Source organism: Notamacropus eugenii, chromosome 1 (genome assembly GCF_028372415.1).
Source record: "Notamacropus eugenii isolate mMacEug1 chromosome 1, mMacEug1.pri_v2, whole genome shotgun sequence".
NCBI classification, from domain to species: domain Eukaryota; kingdom Metazoa; phylum Chordata; class Mammalia; order Diprotodontia; family Macropodidae; genus Notamacropus; species Notamacropus eugenii.
Window position 1 is genome coordinate 217,445,026 of NC_092872.1, and position 19,704 is coordinate 217,464,729.

General features: G+C 42.4%; 1 protein-coding gene across 2 annotated transcripts in view; it reads left to right on the plus strand.

Annotated features, from left to right (window-relative positions):
• GPRIN2 (G protein regulated inducer of neurite outgrowth 2) overlaps positions 1 to 19,638 on the plus strand; it is a 28,903-nt gene extending 9,265 nt beyond the window's left edge. For both annotated transcript variants that reach the window (XM_072627329.1, XM_072627333.1), the window contains 2 exons: positions 10,141 to 10,248; positions 11,501 to 19,638. In XM_072627329.1, the coding sequence (XP_072483430.1) occupies positions 11,518 to 13,170 (1,653 nt within the window). In that variant the 5' untranslated portion in view covers positions 10,141 to 10,248; positions 11,501 to 11,517 and the 3' untranslated portion in view covers positions 13,171 to 19,638. The remainder of the gene's footprint in view (positions 1 to 10,140; positions 10,249 to 11,500) is intronic.
• Positions 19,639 to 19,704: the final 66 nt, after the last annotated feature.

Sequence of the window (19,704 nt, forward strand, 5' to 3'; positions counted from 1 at the left end):
TCTCCTCCTATTCCACCACTGAGAAAGCAAGAAAAACAAAACCCCTATTAAAACATGCATAGCCAAGCAAAAGATATGTGACAGATGAGCTGAAAGTTGAAAGAAACTAGGGGATTCTAAGAGGCAGAAGGAAATGCATTTTGGGCTTTGGGTACAGGCTGGGCCAAAGCAAGGAGACATTCGCCTCCATAAACTCTAAAATCCGGCTGACCTAGTGTGTCCTTTCTTAGCTTCCTTCAGAATTCAACTCAAATTCCATCTTCTGCAGAAAATCTTTCCTGTTCCCCCCAGGCAGCAAGTGCCTTCCATCAGCTCTCTGTATGAAGTTATTTTTGTGTTTGTCTCCTCCCCCTCTGTTAGACCATTAAAATGTGAGATTTTTGAGGGAAAAGATTATGGGGTTTTTTTTCCTTTCTTTGAATTCCTGGTGCTTAGCACAATGCCTGGCAAATAATGACCATTTAGTAAATGCTTGTTGGCTGAATCCCTGAACCACTATCTAGCCAAGTCTCTCTTAGTTTGTATTGGGGCATTCTGTCTTTTAACTCAGGTATAAGAGTTTAGATGAATACGTTTTAAAAATGTATCAGGTTTGATTCTGACCATCCTACCAACTCATTAATAACTTTTTGTCAAGGAGATTCACCCTTAAGTTGGCCGGATGGTCTCTAACGTCCAATCCTCTCATTTCACCGTGGAGAAAAGTAAGACTCAGGAAGGTTATATGATTTATCCAGGGTCACACAGCAAGTGAGAGAGAACCAAATCTTGAGCTCAGATTCTCTACCCCAATCCTCTTCTTACTTTCTTATGCTGACTGATTACATCTACTTTTTAAGCATGAATTTCCTTTCTTACTGGAGCAAAAAAGACATTTATAGTGTAATTCTTGGGCAAAGTCCTTGACTTGGATTTTTTCAGGTTTCCATTATACTAATAGGCTTAAATACAATTAAGAAAGCAGCTCTAGCAAACTTCTACCCCTATAAAGCTTATAAATAAATTAAAAGCCATCCTGGCCAGTTGGTCAGAAACTCCAACTCAGAGGTCAGATATATGGCAAGAGGTAGGGCCAGCTGGATACCTTTGCGTAAATCCCAGCTATTAGCGAATCTCTTTGGGTAAAAGAGTCATGGCAACTTGTCCTGTGGGACAGGATGACTCCTAGAACTTTGATCTGGCTTATTGGAGACCTGGTGTCAATTGAGTTTAACAAATATCAGCCTACAAGTATTCAGTTCCTGGTTTATGCCAAGGTAGTGTGCTGGGTGCTAGAAAAATAAGTACAAAGAATGACTGTATTACCACTTGCTGAAGAGCTTACATTCTAACAGAGACAAGAAGTACTCATATGGGGGGAGAGGGAGCAAGAAGCGTTTATAGTTCCTGCTACGTGCCAAATGCTGTGCTAAGTGCTTTACAAATATTGTCCTATTTGATCAAAAAAAAATGTAGCATAAATACAAAGTGAAGAAATACCAATGTGTACAAAGAAAACATAAGGTAGTTTGGGAGGGAAGGCAGTAAGCAATTATGCGGATCAGGAAAGCCTTCCTTCAGAAAATGGTGCTTAAGCTGTGTCTTAAAGGAAGAAAGGGACATTATGAGGTGGAGGCAAGGAAGGGGTATGTTCCAAGCTTGGGGGATGGACCATACAAAGACAGGAGGGAGAGTTTCGTTTTTGTAGCAGAGAAGACCAAGTTGATTGGCTTGCAGATTTGTACCTCTGATGCTTAACACAATACCTAGGGAAGGGAAGAAGTATCCTTTGCTGGAAAGATAGGTTGGGGTCAGATCATATATGGCTTTAAAATCTAAACAGAGGAGTATATATTTTATCCTAGAGGCAATAGGATACCACTGGAGTTGGTTGAATGGAGTCACATGGTCAGATCTGCACTTAAGGAAAATTATATTGGCAGTAATATATAAGAATCAGCTGTAATGGGGAGAGACTTGAGGCAAGGGAACTAATTAGGGGACAGTTGAAATAATGTAGGTGAGAGTGATGAGTACCAAAACTAAGAAGACGGCTGTACGAGTAAAGAAAATGGGTCAGATGTGAAAGTCGTTTGGAAGGAAAATCAGTCAAGATCTGGCAACTGATTAAATACATAGGTGAGAGAAAGTGAGGAGTCATGAACAATGCTAAGATTGTGAACATGGTGGACTGGGGGATGGTGTTTTCACCAACCAAAAAAAGAAATTTGGAATGGGAGGGCTTGGAGGGAAAGATAATGCTTTTGAACATGTTGAGTTTAAGATGTCTCTAGGATATCCACTTTGAAATATCTAGTAGATCATTGGTGATGTGGGTATGGGCCTGTGAATGATCTGTATGGGAATAATAGTTAAATCATGGGAGCTGATGGAAATTACTGAGAACAAATGTATAGAGACTGAAGAGGATCTAGGACAGGATCTTGGGGAACACCTGTAGTTAAGGAGTGTAATATGAATGATGAACCAGCAAAAGAGACTGAGAAAGAATGGTCAGACAGGTAAGGGAATCGGGAAAAAATAGTAGAGAATATTCAGCAGAGAGGGTCTTCCCCACTGTCAAATGTAGCAGATAGATCAAAAAGGAGTAGGACTGAGAAAAGGCAATCAGAGCTGGCAATTCTGAGATAACTGATAACTGGAGGAAGCAGTTTCAGTTGTAGGATCTAGTGAAGATTTTTTTTAAAATTAATTTATTTTAAACTTAAACTCTAAAACAAGTATATAATATGAAAAGAAAAAGAAACATAAACTTATATATTAAAACTTAAATACAAAATAAGAAAAGAAAAAAGCATTGCCATGTGCACAGCAGACTGGAAGAAAGGATTCAAAATATACAGCAATGAATTTCATTTCAAGAAAGACTATATAATAAATAACGCATTGTGTTCAGGGCTGTCCATCTTTGCTTCACTGTAAGTTTTCTTTTGTTCTCTGGGGAGATTGTTTTAAGGATGAGAGAGACTTGAGCATGTTTTAAGGCCTAGTTCATAGGCAGATGCTGAAGATTTGAGGGAGTATTGAGCATGCCATCTGCTGGAGAAAAAGGAGGGAATTGATCCAGGTATACGTGTACCTCTTTGTCAAAGGCTGGGGGAAAAGGGATTTTGAGGTGAGAATGAAAGAGTTCCAATTGAAAGGCTTCTGTTTTATCAGTAGAGTAAAAGGGAAGATTCTCAGCTGAGAACAGGGAAGGTAAAGGAAGTTTGAGAACGGAAAAGATGGTTTTGGAATAATTTATTTGGAAAGTCAGCTAGGAAATTAGTTAAGGAGGAATCAAATATTAAGTGCCTACAGGGCTGTGTGCTGGGCACTCAAAGACAAAACCAAAACATTCCTTTCCCTAAAGAAAATTAGCTTCTATTGGATTCTTGTCTTTGGTGTTTACCAGTAATAAGCTGTGGCAAGTCACTTAATTTCTTTGTGACTAACCTGGATCTGGGTCTCAATTTCCTCATCTGTAGATGGAATTATAATACTTGTATTACCTGCCTCACAATCAAATGAGATCTTGTATGTAAAGTGCTTTAGGACTCTAAAGCTATTTACATGTGAGCTCTTCTTAATTATTGTTGTCCCACTGTAAACGCATATTGTTACTTTTACCTTTATGATTTGTACTGGGCTAGAGTGAGAAGTGGGGAAAGGTTTCTGACTTGGTATTAGGCAGTTTTTCTGCTAACTACAGGCTGAACCAATATGTCTGGAGAGTAGCCTACGTGTGGCCTTCTAGGTCCTTGGGTTCAGACTTTTGCCTCAGTTCAAATTTTTCAGAACAAATCCCTTTATTAAGTGGATTTGTTCTGTGAAGTATGGATTCAGCAAAGGGCTACACTTAAGGACCTAGACGGCCTCCAGGCCCCAGGTTCCCTACCCCTACAAGCACTTACTCTGTACAAGGTAACAAAGGAGCTGAGCATGGTTGGACAGGTCAGTGTTTTTCACCTGGAATAAATACCCTACTCGACCTCAATGGATATTCTAAAGTTTGGAGTGTTAGTGGTTTATTCTTGACTTTGTCCCAGAGTAGATTTTGAAAACTCGATCTGGACTTTTTAAGCAGCTAAAAATTCTTCAATGAAGTCTAGAGGGAGAGGGGATTTCCCTTATGTTGATGGAAAGGGTTGAGTTCTATAAAAATAACGTGCAATATGACATAGTGGGAAAAGGTCTTTGGTATTAGAGGTCTAGCTAGGTTTGAGTCCCAACTCTGCCCCTCATAGCTGTGTGATTTAGTCCTTGTCATTTAAGCTCTCTTGAGTCTCAATTTCTCCCTCTATAAAATGGGGATAAAAATATTGGTCCTGACTCATAGAATTGTTTTGAGAAAATATGTGCCACTCAGTCAACAAGCATTTATCATGTGCTTACTCTGTGTCAGGAATCATACTAAAGCTCTTGAGACACAAAGAAAAGGAAAAACATGATCTCTGCCCTCCAAGAGCTCCCATTCTAATGGGAGATACAGCATACAAATAACTACGTACGTGTAAGATGTACAGTGTAAATGGAAGGCACTGGAGTGGGAGGTGGGGAGGGAAGGAGTCTAGGAAAGACTTTCTATAGAAAGTGGGAACTTGAGCTGTCTGATAGCAAGCCAGGGAAACTAGGAGTAAGTCATCCAGTTCAAATATTTGAGGAATGGCAGATATAGTGTAGGTGATTTGTAGAGCGCATGGAGAGAATAAGGCATGAGAAGACTGGGAAGGTAGGGAGGGGTAAAGATGTAAAGAGCTTTAAATGCCAACAGATGATTTTACAGTTGACCCCAGAGGTAACTGGGGTGGCACTAGAGTTTATTGAGTTGGGGGGGGGTGACAGAGTGGGTGACATGGTCAGACTTTAGGAAAATCATTTTTTCAGCTTAGTGGAGGATGGACTAAAGTTGCGAGAAATTTGAGGCAGGAAAACAAGGCTACTGTAGTATTCCATGCAAGAAACAATGTGGCCCTGCACTAGAGTGGTGGCTCTGTGAGCTGAAAGAAGGGGATGGATAAAAGAGATGCTGTGAAGAAGAAATCAGATTTGGTGAGAGAATGGGTATATGGAGTAGGTGGGAATGAGAAGTGGAGAGTGACACTGAGGTTACCAGCCTGGGTGACTGTGAGGGATGGTGGCACCCTCTGAGAGTAATAGGAAAGTTGGGAAATTGAGGATTGGGAGGAGGGGAGTTTGGCTTTGAACATGTTAGGTTCAAGATGCCTCCAGAACATTCAATCTGTGACATTCCAATGTTACAGCGTTCTCACAGTTCTTTTACGATTCCATGTAATATGTCTCCTTTTACTCATTTACTCATTCTTGTATGACACTTAAAAAAAGGGTTATTATCTCCCAAGGCTCAATCCTTAACCCTCTTAGTTCCTATCTCTAAATCCTTCTCTGGCCATCTCATCCATTTCTGTGGTTTCAGTTATCATCTCTTACTTATATGTAGGGTGGAATAAATGTTGAATTTGCATTTTAAAGCTTTAAATTATACCATATTGTACCCCAGGGCTCCCCTGAGCTCTAGTACTACACTTTGAGTTCTCTGATGGATACCTCTACCTTGATGTCCTTCCAGCACCTTAAATTCAGCACATTGAAGAGGTCCTTCCCAGCTAAGCCTTGGACCCTGTGTACAAAACTGAATTCATCTTTCCTTTGCCATTCCCTACCAAATCCTAATCTGTTCCTTTTAACTTTTCTGTTTCTGTCAATGGTACTTCACATCTTCTTTCCAATCACATTCCCTACTCCCTGCTGGATATGTCCTCTATCTAAATCTAATCCTTCTACTGGCCCTAATGATGATAAAGTTCTTAGGAGTTACAAGTATCATCTTCCCATGTAGGAATCAAAACAGTTTAACCTTATTGAAGCCCTTATGATTTCTCTTTCATGATTTTCTTGTATTTTCCCTTTTATTTTATTTTCTCTTTTATTTTCCCAACTTTTCCTCTACCTCTTTTGTTTAATTTTTAAAATCCTTTTTGAGCTCTTTTAGTAATTATTTCTTTGAGTCTGAGATAGATTCAGTTTTTTTTGAGGCTTTGTACTGCCAGGCCTAGAGGCCTGTGTGGGCTACCCGAGTCTTCTTACCTCACCTCCGAGGTCTTCGGTTGGCCAAAACCGGATGCTCATATGAGAGAAAGGACGTTCCAGAATTGAACAAGGGTTGAGCTTTATTTCAGGGTCTCGGTTACAAGTGCAGGGGGATCTTCCTTAGGAGGAAGAGGGGGAGATTTCCTAAGGAGGCTAAGATCTTAAGGGATTGGAAGTAGAAGTACAAGCGGGGAGAGAGGGGGAGGGGAGAGAGGAAAAAAGAGAAGCGGAGCCTACTGTCCTCTTGGCTCCTCACGTGCTAAGAGAGCTTTCAGGCTTCCTCAATCCTACTTAACCTTCAGCCGCACAGTTTGCATCTGAATACCGTGCTGTTAGATAACAATAGTGTGCCCAGATCCGGGACAATCTCGAGGGCGGGGAGATCTCTCTCCCATCACGTTTCTCACAGGAAGAGGCGGAATTACTCGAGATAGCTCGGTTCACCTCGATTCCCTGCCGTTTCCTGGGGGGGTCTCGTGAGAGCTCTAAGATTTAGAAGCTCCCACCTTTACCCGCCCGAGACTGTCCACACGGAATTGAGCTTCCAATCCCAACACTTTGTACATAACTATTTTCACCTTGTTTTCTTCTTCTGAGTTTGTGTTTTGAATTTCCCATTGCCATAGTAGTTTTCTATGGTCAGGTTCTTTTTCTTTTTTGTCGTTTGCTCATTTTCCCAGCCTATTTCTGGACTTAGTTTTATGCTAAAGTTATGCGCCCAGGGTGGAGGAGTCACTCTGCCAAGCTTCAGGTTTTTTGTGTGGCTGTTTTCAAAGCTAGTTCTAGAGGTCTGTAAGTTTTCAGTACTTCTAAGGCAGTATGATCTAAGGACAGGTGCAGTCACTGCTCTCTTGGCCAGTGCTCTGGTCTGTGAGCATTCTCTTCTGCCCTAGAACTGTGAGCAGGATCCCCACTCCCGCTGTGGTCACAAGCTCTGGTGTGCTATTGCTTTTCCTTGCTCTGGGACTGCAGCACAGAACAGGGTATGGGCAGTGCAACAGAGTCCTTCACCCAGCACCATTAAAGGGTCCCCTGTATTCTCCTTCTGACTAGTTGTCCAACCCTCTTACTGTATATGAACTGAGAGCCCCAGTCAACTCAGTTGCCCCCAAGGCCTACTGGTGGCTTGTTGTGGGGGGACCTATGCTGGACTGTGCTCCATTCTCACCCCAGTGAGACAAATCTTTCTTGCCAGCCTTCTAAGTTGTCTTGGGCTAGAAAATTGTTTCTCCCTACCTTTTTGTTGGTTCTGCTGCTCCAGCATTCACTTTGAGGTGTTATTTAGAGTAGTTTACATGGGAATTTAGGAGAGCTCAGGTGAGTCCCTGCCATCTTGGCTTTACCTGCCCCGTCTTTCTTTCTTATGTGTCCTCCTTTCTTTCCTACTTAGAACTACCTTAGACCCTTTTTATTTCTCTGTTGTGATTAGCTTCCAACCGTCTTTTACCCATGTGATCTTCCTATCTATCCTTTGCCCATATGTACAATAATCTGCTTGGGTTGAAACATTCTTCAACACAGAAATCTTTAGTGGCTTACTCTTGTTTACTGAATAAAGCATAAAGTACTTACCTTGGCATTTGACACATTCTATGGGCTTCACTCCTGCTACTTGTCTTCATGTATTCTACATTCTTGCCAGACAGGATTATTCACCATTTGTTCCTTGTCTGCCCTCCCTAATCTCTGCTACTGCTTATGCCTAGAATGGTTTTCCCTCTCCCCAGAAACCCCATTTTTCTTTCAAGGTGCCACCTCTTTCATCTGGCCCTGAACCCTGGTCCTCTAACTGGAAGTGATCTATTCATTCTCAAATGTCTCATAGCATTTTTATCTGGATCTCCTCATTCTGTTTGTCATGGTCTGCCTTATATTATTGTTTATGTAGAGGTCCTATTCTCTTCTGTTAGGTTGTATACTCTGAGAGCATGTGCTATAAATTATTTCATCTTTATATCCCAATTCACTGTGCTTCACATAATTCATGCTTAATAAATGCTTTTTGAATTTTTTAAAAGGGCTTTGTAAACAGCAAAACTTTTTTTTTTTTTTTTTTGGCAAATAAGGACTTTATAAGTTGTATGTATTTGAATACCTGTGAAAGGTAGGTGGGTGAAGATATTAGAGGAATAATGGACATCTTCCAAGTTTTTAACACTCCCAAGGAGTTTGACCAGTAATTGGGCAGAGTGGAGCCAGGTGGATTTGAAAGCAGCAATTTCTGGGAGCAGATGTGACCCAGTGGCAATAGCGTCAGACAACAAAGTAAGCCACAGGTCCATTGGCAATCCCTGTCTTTTATCATTGACTACCCCTAGCTCCAGTTCCTGAAAACCCAGCAGATGTCTGGCTTAAAAAAAAAAAGTGGGAGGAGGCAGAATTAGAATGAAGGGTGTGGATTTGCTTGCACCATTAAATAGAACATCAAATAGGTTACTATCTTTAATCACAAGTCAGTCATTTTGTTGGAGATAAATTAGTTTCAGCTAAATAAGTTCCATGGAATGAATAAAATTCAAATCAGCAAACGTGTTAAACACCTATTCTGTGCCCTGGAGTGGTGCTGCGTCTGGTGATATGTAGACAAAAAAACCAGTCCCTGCTCTCAAGGGGCTTGTGTTCCTACTGGTGATAAGAAAATAGAAAGTGTATTCTAAGGTATACCAAGTAAAAAGTTTCTGAGAGGAGAGAGATCACTAACAACTCATGGTCTAAGTGGCCCCTCAGCTGTCCCTTGAAGGAAGCTAGAGACAGAGGGGAAAGCATCCTGCATACAGTGGATTCCACATCCATTCTTCTAATCCCTTTTCTGTTTGCCTAACAATTCTGAGCACGCTCATACTCCACGTGTCAGGATGTGTTTGGTTTTGTTTGCTTTGGGAACATCTTGGTAACTATCAGAAGCAGTAATTTTATTGATTTCTCAGCCTGACTTAGGTAACAAAGGAAGTTCTCTGTTGCCCAGATTGTCCACAGCAATCTGGTCTGAAGAGTACAGTCGATGTGAGTATATTAACTTTAGAAAGCGGTCAGAGAAGCCTACAGATATGCATTGGGCACTACCAGATCCAGTGCATTGTGCTGACTAGGGAGAAGAGGAACCTTACAGTTTAACTGGGAAGCTATGAGGAGCCAAACTTGTATGTTAAAGGTAGATATAGACTTTTTTTGCAGGCAACTGTAAAGCATTTCAGCTCCTGCCTTGTTCTTTAAACAAGCTTTTCCCCATCCCTAGAAAGCTCTCCTCCTTACCTCCACCTTTTAGAAACCCCAGCTCCCTTCAGAGCTCAGCTTCAGCGAGTGGAACCTGCTCAATGAGGCCTTCCTGATGTCCCCAGATTCTAGCACTTAGTTGTTCCTAGCACACTTAATAAATGCTGATTGATTGATGGAATCTTCCTCCTCTTACAATTCCCTTGTACTCACTTTTAAAATACTTTGTATTTTATATGTGTATATATTGTTTCCCCTGATAGAATATAAGCTGCATTAGGACAGCTTTTTTTCTTCCTTCCTTCCCTCCTTCCTTCCTTCCTTCTTTTCTTCTTTCCTTCCCTCCCCCTCCCTCCTTCCTTCTTTCTCTCTCGCTCTCTCTTTCTCTGTCTCTCTGTCTCTCTCTCTGTCTGTCTCTGTCTGTCTCTCTGTCTCTGTCTCTGTCTCTCTCCCCTTCCCTCCCTTTCTCTATCTCCTTCTTTCTGTTTCTTTGTTTTTGTATCCCCACAGCCCAGCACAGGACATGACTTATGGTTGTTGTGGTTGTTTTTGTGTTTGTCCTTCGTTCTCAAAGAGAACCATGACATCAACATGATGACATGACTTGCAATTACTTTGTAAATGCTTGTTGGTTGATAGATTGTGATTTACTAAAGGGAACTATGGTTATGGGCCTGGAATTTGCTGCTGGGTGAATTCTGTTCTCTTTAAACTCTGAATCTTAATTCCTTAATCTTGACTTTCTTGCTTTGTGATTTTTGTGTTTCTTAGCTCGTGCTTTCCTTCATTTTTCCCCCTCCTAGGCTAAGTTGCTCTCTCTTTCTCTCATGTTTACAGAGCACAATCTGAAATTTCCTTGGGCTGTTTCTGCTTCAGTAAGTGAGAAGATGAGACCAAAAGGGAGAACCTAGGCAACCTGAACATTTTTTCAAAAATTCCTATAAGGTAAGTAGGTATACCCTCTCACCAATGGCTCAAAAATGGGATTGAGATGGTTAGTTTCTAGAAGGCAAGAACCATGTCCATGTAGAGTCTCATTTTTCAGAGCCTGTCCTTGCTCAGCTGGAATGAAAATCATTAGACTCTTCCACCTAATGGTGCTTGAAGAGAATTCTAAAACTTTGATAGATAAAGCCCAACAATTGACAAGCCCCACTCACTTTTAACCAGCCTATCCTTTGTTAAGTATCATGGGTTTTGTTTATTTGTTTGTTTGTTTCTGAGGAGGAGAGAGAAGAAATCTCCTTTAGGGCAGGTCTCAAAAGGATACCCTATTACCTTCTCCACCCCCAACCACTGCCCCCCACACTTCTTTTCTGGAACAGAAGAATTCTGAGAGAGAATGAGAACAGGTTCAGGTAACAGGAAGAACCTATGGAATCCAAGAGAGTGGTCTTTCCATGGCACACTAAGAAATATCTTCCATACTCATTAAGTTTAAGGGATTATGTGAATTGGCAGTATATAATTCTTACTTCTGTGAAAGAACTTTCACACATTCATTTCATTTCAAACTCATAACTTTTCAAGGTCCATTGGGAAATCATCATTATCTCCATTTTACAGACAAGAAAACTGAAGATCAGTGACTTGCGTGAGTCCTCAAATTGATTGAGTTAAGACTAAAATTCAGGTCTCTTGATTCAGTCCAGTGCTGTTTCCATCCTAACTCCCTCCAGTGAGGAGTCACTGAAATGCACGTTACAAAGGCTGGTTGGTAAACAAAGAACACCCAGGATTTAAAAGCTGTTGTATTCCCTCCCTCTCTACCATCCTCCAGGTCTGTGAAATAATTTTGTTTGTTCTTCACAGCAAACTGGTGAGATTGTCAGGGCGTTGATTATGATCTCTATTCTGCATATACAGAAACTGAGGTTCAGGTTATGTGAATTACTTAAAAGTCACATAACAAGTAAGAGGCAGAACTAGGTTTAAAGACCAGACTTTCTGAATCCTGGTAATCTTTCCATTACACCTCATGACCTCCCTTCATTAATTTCCCTGGCCAAATGGTGGGCTCCTAAAGGTCAGAAAATATCTTAAACTTCTTTGTGTCCTCCGAAGAGCTTATCTTATTGGGCAAATATAGACTTGATGAATTGAATTAAGTTGAATTTCTGGATTGGTGAACCTGAATCATGCTCATTTGCTATTTACTTTCTGCCAGGATCCTGACAGTGCTCTCTTCTTCCTGTAGGAAAGCCTCTGTTGGCCATGGCTACCAGCGACTCTCAACCAGAGTGCCGCCCAGCCTCGACTCTCCATGGCCAGCCCCTCTCCAAGAGCTCCTCCAGCCTACTGGGTGATAGACCAGGCAATGGGCAGGAGCTCCGGAAGAGTGTCAGTAGTACAGTTTGCCAGAGTCCTGCTGGAGAGAGTGACCCAAGCCAGCTGACTGGAGAGAGCAGTATTGCGGCCACAGTGGAAAGAGAAGAGGAGAGTACATTGAGAGAAGGGAGTCATGTCTTGAGCCCAGACCAGGCACCCTGCCCCTGGCAAGGGAAGAGCTCAGTCTTCCGCTCCAAGAGCAGCACTGTTGGAAACGTATACTCTATGGGGGAGAGTGAACAGTCACCTTTGAGCTTGGGGGTGCCAGGGGTCGCAGTGCAACGAAGCCATTCTGACTTAGCCTCTGGCTGCAGGCATCTCAACCTCAATGTTCCCATGGAAGCGAGTGTTAGCTGTTCTGCCCTGGGCTCCTCATCAAATGAAAGAAGCAGCCTCATTCCCAGGAATGTGTTCATGCAGAGGCCTGGCCTAGGGCCTCTTGACAATGTGGACCCAGGCAACCAGCCTCCTTTCCTTGACCATCCAGGTTCAACCGACAATATAGGAGGTAATCTGGTCTCCCAGGATGCTGAGGTTGGTAGAGATGCAGTAGTTACCTTATCTGCCTCTGTAGTAGAGGTCCAGATACCTGGAGACAGTTGTGGGAGTGACTCAATACAAGATCCAGGTGGAAGGACCCAAGGTAGCATCCTCCCATGTTCTGGGCCCGTGGTTCCTGGGCACATACTCACCGCCTCCTCTCCCTACTGCCCTAGACAAGCAGAAAGCTCTGTGAGGACCAGTGACACTCACTCCGCCTACTGCCACCCCCTGCCCATCCCAGCTCTCCAGGTTGGCCCTGGGATGCTTTGCCCCTTGAATGAAATGGGTGTCCCTGGATGCTGCCATGTCCTGTCCACCTCAGAGATTCTGACGTTTCCCAAGCTGGTGTCATCTGTGAGTGAATCTGGCCTCCATAACCAGCATTTGGTTAGATACCGCAGACTGGCGGATGACACCCCCATTTGCATTCATTGCTGTGCTCCAAACAAGTGCCCGCAGCAGGAATCTACAGCAGCTTCGATGCTTCTAGTAAGCCAACCAGCTACAGACCCTATCACCAAGACCAAAGATGTGTCAACCATGACCTCCACTGGCGACTTGGCATTGGGGCCATTGGCCTCTCTGCATTGCAGGGATGCAGAAGTACAAACAGCGCCATCAACAGCCTGCAAGGCTGTGGCCACCAGTCCCTCCCCGCTCAAAGACCCGGTGCCCCCTCATGTATTCCCAGAGGTGAATTTGGAGGTCAGCCGAGAGGAGTCTAAGTCCCCAGTGCGAGAGGTCAGGTGGGATGAAGAGGGGATGACCTGGGAGGTATATGGAGCTTCAGTTGATCCAGAGGTTCTGGGCCTGGCCATCCAGAAACATCTGGAGATTCAGATTGAGCAGTTCCAGACAGTTCCCTCGAAAGAGGGCACCCAGCCTGGTGGTGAGGAGGCCCTGATTAAGGAGGGGAAAAGAAGGCCCTTTCGAACCATGATCCAGTCCCTGAGACGTCCTAGCTGCTGTGTCCATTCGAGCACCGCTGTGGAGTAATGAAGATTCCCTTTCCTTTCTACCCTGAGACTTTCTGGGAATGGCTGGTTCCCTCTGCTATAGAAGATGCATTATTCAGGAAAAAAAAAACCATTGCAAAGCCCTTGGAGATTGGGATGCCAGCCTGTATGGATAAGAAGTGTCTGAAGCAGTCACTTAATTAGCAACACTCCCAGTAGACCCAAGTAGGAGGAAAGGGAAAAGAGGTGGAAATTGTTAGTTGACTGCCATTGAAAAATCTCTGCCTGTTGACTCATCACCCATCTCTGCCTTCCTGTGCTGGAGCCAGACTCCAGCTCATCTATTAAGGTGCCATAAGCACTGAGGAGTTTTTCTGGGTTTTGAAAGGGAGGAATTCATTTACTGTGTCTCTTCTTCCCGGGGACTAGCTTTCAAAGTTGAGCTTCAAAGCGCTTTTGTTTTTCAGTGTTACATTGGTTAACCTCATTTCAGACCTAATGCTGTAGTCTTACGAAACCTCAGCACCCAATGTGAGCCCTCCCCATAATCCCCTCCACTGGATAGCGATTGCCTTTCCGTCATCACTTAGTTAATGAATGACTAAGTTGCTGGGGGACTTCTGTTAGGTCTGAGTTATTTCTTTACTGCAGGTAGAATGGACTATTTCCAAAGGAGAGGCCTGCTTCAGAAAACATTGAATTGCAATATATGTGCCCTGTGTCTGGGGCTAGCTTTATGAACAGGCAGGACAATTCATGCTGTCTGATTTCAGAGGCATCCGTGTATCACGTGGTTTGATTTCAGGGACACCAGGAAAGGACCTCTGCCCCCACAGTATTTGTCAAGCTGCCTGAAATTCCATGATTAGAGCATTGTCCCTTTAGCTTAAGGCTCTCTGGCACCTGTTAAAATGCAAATGCCCCCTGGAGAAGGGATGCCACATATTAATAAGCCTTGTGTGACTGCATATACCTCAGTACTATTAAGTTTGTTAGGTCCTTTTTTGAGAAGAGGTTCTGATGGGAAAGGAAGGGAGAGACAACTGTGCTGGGGTTTATAGGAAGTCCCATAAGTATGACCACATTGTCATGATTCTGAGAAATTATAATGTATTAATGTAGCTGACATTCACGGGGCCAACCCTTCCCTTTACCCTCCCAAGTCTAAGGACCTGGGGTGTCATCCTATCATATTTGCGGTTCCCCACAGAAACTTAGCTAGTAGCCCAGGCTTTTGCATAGCAAACTGCAAGATACCTAGGTATTGCCTTTTGAATGATATGTGAGTGCCAGTGAGGTTGTTTCGGGTTTTTTTTAACATAGCATGGCCCACATGGATGAATGTAACCCATGTAACATGCTCACAAGAGGAGCTTCAGGGTCAACACGTGTTGTAAAGCATCTCCAATGGTCCTGACACATGGGTGGATTGTCATGTTTTCAAGTGGCCCACAAGGCTTTTCTGGATCTTCCCTGTAGATCGTGGAACATGGATGGATGCCAGTATCTGCCTGCATGCTCGCCATTTTTAAACCAGGAAAATTGGATGTAGAGGACAAACTAATGCTATCCCCCCCTTTGGGGGAAAGATCTGAGCCTGAGCCTTGGGTTCTCCTGGTTGCTGTTGACTTTTTTTTAAAGAAAGGAAGAAACCACCATAGTATTCTGGTACCAAAGTGAACCCAATCTGTGTTCTTTTTGCACTGACCCATGCTGCTTAGCGCCTTAGTTTTGAGATTTGTGTGTGTTTGTGTATGTGTGTGTGCGCGCACATGTGTGTGCTTGTGTTTGTTTTTTTCCTAAAAACGAAATGTAACTAAAGGGCTAATACCATCCAGTGATATGAAATGTGCTCACACTGTTCCTCTACTGCTTTTCCCTCTCTTCTTCGTAAGTTTGTTGTCCCTTCTGCTATTTTAGTATATTGGTGTGCATGTGATATTGTGGCAACATGAAAAATGTGCCACCCTTGGTGTACAAAGGTGACATTACTATTTAGAGCTCCAGATGTAGGCTTGTGCTGAGCTGTCCTCATTTTCTTCTTGTTCTCTCCCAGGAGCAGCTGCAAGGGGTCAGCTGGAATCCATGGCCAGAGCTTGGGGTCAGTCCTGGCTGGAACTCAAGCCCAATCTGTGGCCATGGAGAGGGGCTCAGTCTTAGTTGGAGCAAGGAGGTCAGTTTGTGTCCAAGGATCAGGGTTAGGGCTAAATCTATGGCTTGGTTGGAGGTGGGAGTGGTTGGGATCAGTCTGTGACCCGGATTAAAGCTCGGAGTCTGGCTCGCCAGGGTTACTGAGGGTAATGGCCAGGTTAGGCAGGGCTCAATTGGTAGCTAACTTTAAATTATAGGAGCACAGATTTAGAGATGAAAGGGACCTGAGAAGCCAATTAGTCCAACTGTTCTCGTTTTTGCTAAACAGCTGATTAGTGGCTGAGGTAGGATTTGAACTGAGGTCCTCTTGGCTCCAAATCCAGCCCTCTTCACTACACCATGTTCCCTCTCCTAAAGCTATGACCAGAAATAAGGGAGTAAGAGCCAGGACTCAGTTTAAAGCCATGGTTGGGGAGTCAGTCTGGTCAGGATTAGAGAGTCATCTTGATCATAGGAGTTAACTCCTAGATCATTCTGTGTTTAGGGTTTTGGACTGGGATTGGGGCTTAATCTAGGACCAGACTTGACAGAGGAATGTCAGTCTGTGACTGGATTTAAGCTGTAAACTGACTCCAGGGGTGGGGGGTGGGGGGAGATCAATTTGTATTAAAAGTTAAGGAGTCATTCTGTGGCTAAGGTTAGGGGATCAATCATTGGCTACAATTAGGAGCTCAGTCTGTTGTTGGTATTAAGGGATTAGGCTGGGATTAGGGATCAATTTATATATAGTTAGGGTTGGAGTATTGTAAATTTATGGCTGGGTTTAAGGTACAGTATCAGTCTCTGACCAGTGTTAATATCTCAGCCTCTAGTCAGGGAACCGAGGGTTATTATTATTTTTTCTGTGCAAAGTTAACTGGCCCCTATGGGGATTGAACCCAAAGTGTTGTCCTAGTTGTCTCTAAACTCAAACTGAGTTAATTATTTAAAATCTAGTAACTCAGTTATCAGATGGGGGCTTAATGACTAAATTGGGGCAAGAAGATACGTTTGTCCAATTCAGTCACAAGTCTGACACCTCTTGTAGTTTAATGTTTACAGTGTCACTAGTTCAATTCATCGGTTGTGACATTATTTTATAACATGACTTTTTGGGTTCTCTTATGATTGTGTGTGTTTTTAAAAATCATTTTGAATAAGAAGGCAGCTTCCAAAACTTCACCAAGATGGTGGTTCATTTCATTCACATACCTAGGAGTGGGAGATGTGTTACTTGGGGGTGAGGGGACAAGGGAAAGACACCTCCCATTGTTGAAGGGGGAAGGGATAGCCCAAAAAGGGGTCAACATAAGCATAAATCAGAAGCCAGGTTAGACTAGAAGATGAGGGTTTTTTAAATACCAAAATTCAGGAAGACAGTGGGAAATGGGAAATAGGTTCCACATTGCCCCTCCTAATTCAATCGCACTAATGAAATTGTGGACTTGGAGAAAGATGGGGTAAGAAAGCTTAGGGCTGGGAAACAAGCAATCTGGAGATTTTTTTATTTATTAATTTATTTTGGTTATAGCAAATCCAGTCATTTGTTGTACAGAATCACCCAGTCTTGGATTTAGAAAGGACATTAGAGGTCATCTAGTTGAATCTCCTCTTGATATGGCATCTTTGAGAAATGGTTAGGGATTTTAAAAATTGATGGAACTTGCTGCTTTGTAAGACAACTTATTCCATTGTTAAACAGCTATGTGTTATGAAGGACCCTTTACCCTGAGACTCCCCACCCCCAGAAAATTACTCCAGATTTTAGATACTTTGTAGATCAGAATCCTTTCAAAGGCATAGCTTGTAGGCTGCCCCACAGTGTCTTGTTTTTTACTAGTCACAAAGAAGTTGCATTTAGTTCAAAGCAAAGACATATAATGAAGTAGCATAGTAATGACCATTATAGCAGAACATTCCAAATGTAAACCTTGACCTCATTCTCCCACAAATAATCATATTCTCAGGGGAAAGTGTAAGTATGAATAATATACCACTGGGGATATGTATGTTGCCAAAACACTCACTAGTTGAAGCACACAACCAGGAATTTGTGTGGTTAGAGCATAGCTGTGAAGAAGCCACACATACCTCTGATGATGCCCATCCACCAGTGTCTTCTGGTGGTGTGTCATGGTGGCGTTCTCTGCTCAGCCTGCTTTCTACCAGGCATCACATCTCAACTGTTTCCCATTGGGCATTATATCTTCACTCCAATTAGTTTTCTGCTATCTGTAGGGCAGTTTAATATCCTGCCCACCTTTGATTGTCTTTATGTGCTTACATCACAATAAATGTACCTATTTGCTCTTCCTTTCCCCACTCCTACCCCACTTTAACAGTTTTAACAAAGAAAGCCATCAAGCTACACTGACCAGTACATAACTATGTCTGTTCACATGCCACATTGGCCATCCACAGTTTTCCCAACTCTTTAATAGTGGTCATTGCATTTATTCAGAGTAAATATGTTTTTGTGTTTTTATTGACATTATTGTAGTTATCTGTGCTTGTTATTTCTTTCACTCATACAAGTTTCTCTAAATTCCTCATATTAATTTCTTATAGTCAGTAAGAGGATCTAGCAATCCAAGAAAGAGTAATCAGAGAAGTAGAGTACAGCATGGCAGAAGTAGAGGGGGAAGGTGTTCATTGGTGTCAGGCCCAGGAGAATGACTGAAGAGGAGGCTATTACAATTGTTGATTTTGTGGTTGATACAGACCTTCACGGGAAGTGGAGTCAGATTCTTAAGTCACTCCTTATGCATGGACAGGAAGTGGAGGCACTGAATACTCCCCACTCTTTTCTGAAGCTCAGTTGCAAAGGAAAGTGGAAAAAAGACAAAAGTACTAGGACAGGTACAGGATAGGAGGGGAAGGAGTGTTCCCACTAGGGAGAGGTGGACCTGAGCATGATTGTAGGCTGAGGGGCAGGAGCCATTGGGAAGGCAGAAGATAGAAGATGGAAAATGAGGAGGTGATGATTGAGAGAGTTGGTTCTTAAGGGAGGATGGGATCAAGAATATGGGTCAATGTGCTAAATTTAATGGATGTTTTTAAAACATGCTGTGCATAACAGACTCACAGTTTCATATGTAATCCTCACTCTGTTCTTTGTATATGGAAATAGTTGTGTTTATTTTTGTCAAGTTTATTTTTTTAAAAAAAGAGGATGGGTAGAGAGATTTACCTTGGATAGAAGAGATACTTCTTTTTTAAGAACAGGAACAAAGAAGATGAGAAAGAATAGTTCATATAGTAGAGAAAGCTCTAAATGCTTGGCCTGGAACTTACTGAAGTAGCTGGCCTGGCCTAGGGAAAGGTGGTGGTTGTGGGGTTGTTGAGGTAAAAAAGTTCATACTTCTTTGGGAGACTCAGTTTTGTTTTGAACTAAAGACCTCTTTTGTGCACTTTGGACGTTTTATTTTTAAGCAAGTCTTAGCTCTTTCTGGGCTTTGGATTTCCTGGTTCTATGTGCTACATGCTTCTGTGCCTCCGTAGCATGTGCCCATTAGCACATTTTTTAAAAATGTCCTTTGAAAATAGAAAAATATCTGTGACCTCTCTATGAAGCCACATAGTTTCTTTAGATAGCTGGCCTCTTTCTTCATCATTGAGATTATTCATGACTGTATGGCAAGAGCTTAATTTTTTAGAACATTTAATCCACCCTAAGCTCTTTTGGAAGCTTTGGCCTAGAGGTAATTCCTTACCTTTTCCTTCAGCTTTTAAAAATCTTTCCTAAAGCCTGGGGTACATGCTGACTGTGCCAAATGTCCCATCTTTTCCTTATATGAAATTTAAGTTGAAACATTCATTCTCTCTCAAGGTTCCCAATGATATAATTGATGCAAGAAGCTGAACCTACTTCAATTAAAATTAATTTTCTTTCAGTGCTTTCTATATATGAGGCAATATTCATGGGAAATAAGAACTAAGTTAGATGGTACAATAGATCTCTTTTCCTTCTGAATCTAAATATCTAAGCATTTGGAATTCTGGGAGTTATCTGAAGGGAAAGCAAAAATCACATTAAAAATACTCATGCTGAGAAACCAGGTCTTAACTAAATAGGGGAAATAGCTATGCAGTTACCCAATACATTTTTCTCCTTTTCTTTCTCGTTTCTATTAAGCTTTGGTTGATGTCTTACGTACGCACACACGTGTATTTGGGATACATTTTTGACAATGCCAAATATCCCATCTCTTCCTTATATGAAACATTTACACACACACACACACACACACACACACACACACACACACACACACACCTCTCTTGCATTATTGTTCATAAGAAATCATGAATATGGTTTTTATTTTGCTCCATTTCAGTGGAAATGGTATTAAAAAAGAGGCATTACCTCTACACTCTACATCGCCTATTTTTCTGCTTCATGCTAAGGACAATTTCCATCTGACATGAAACTGAAGCCATCCAA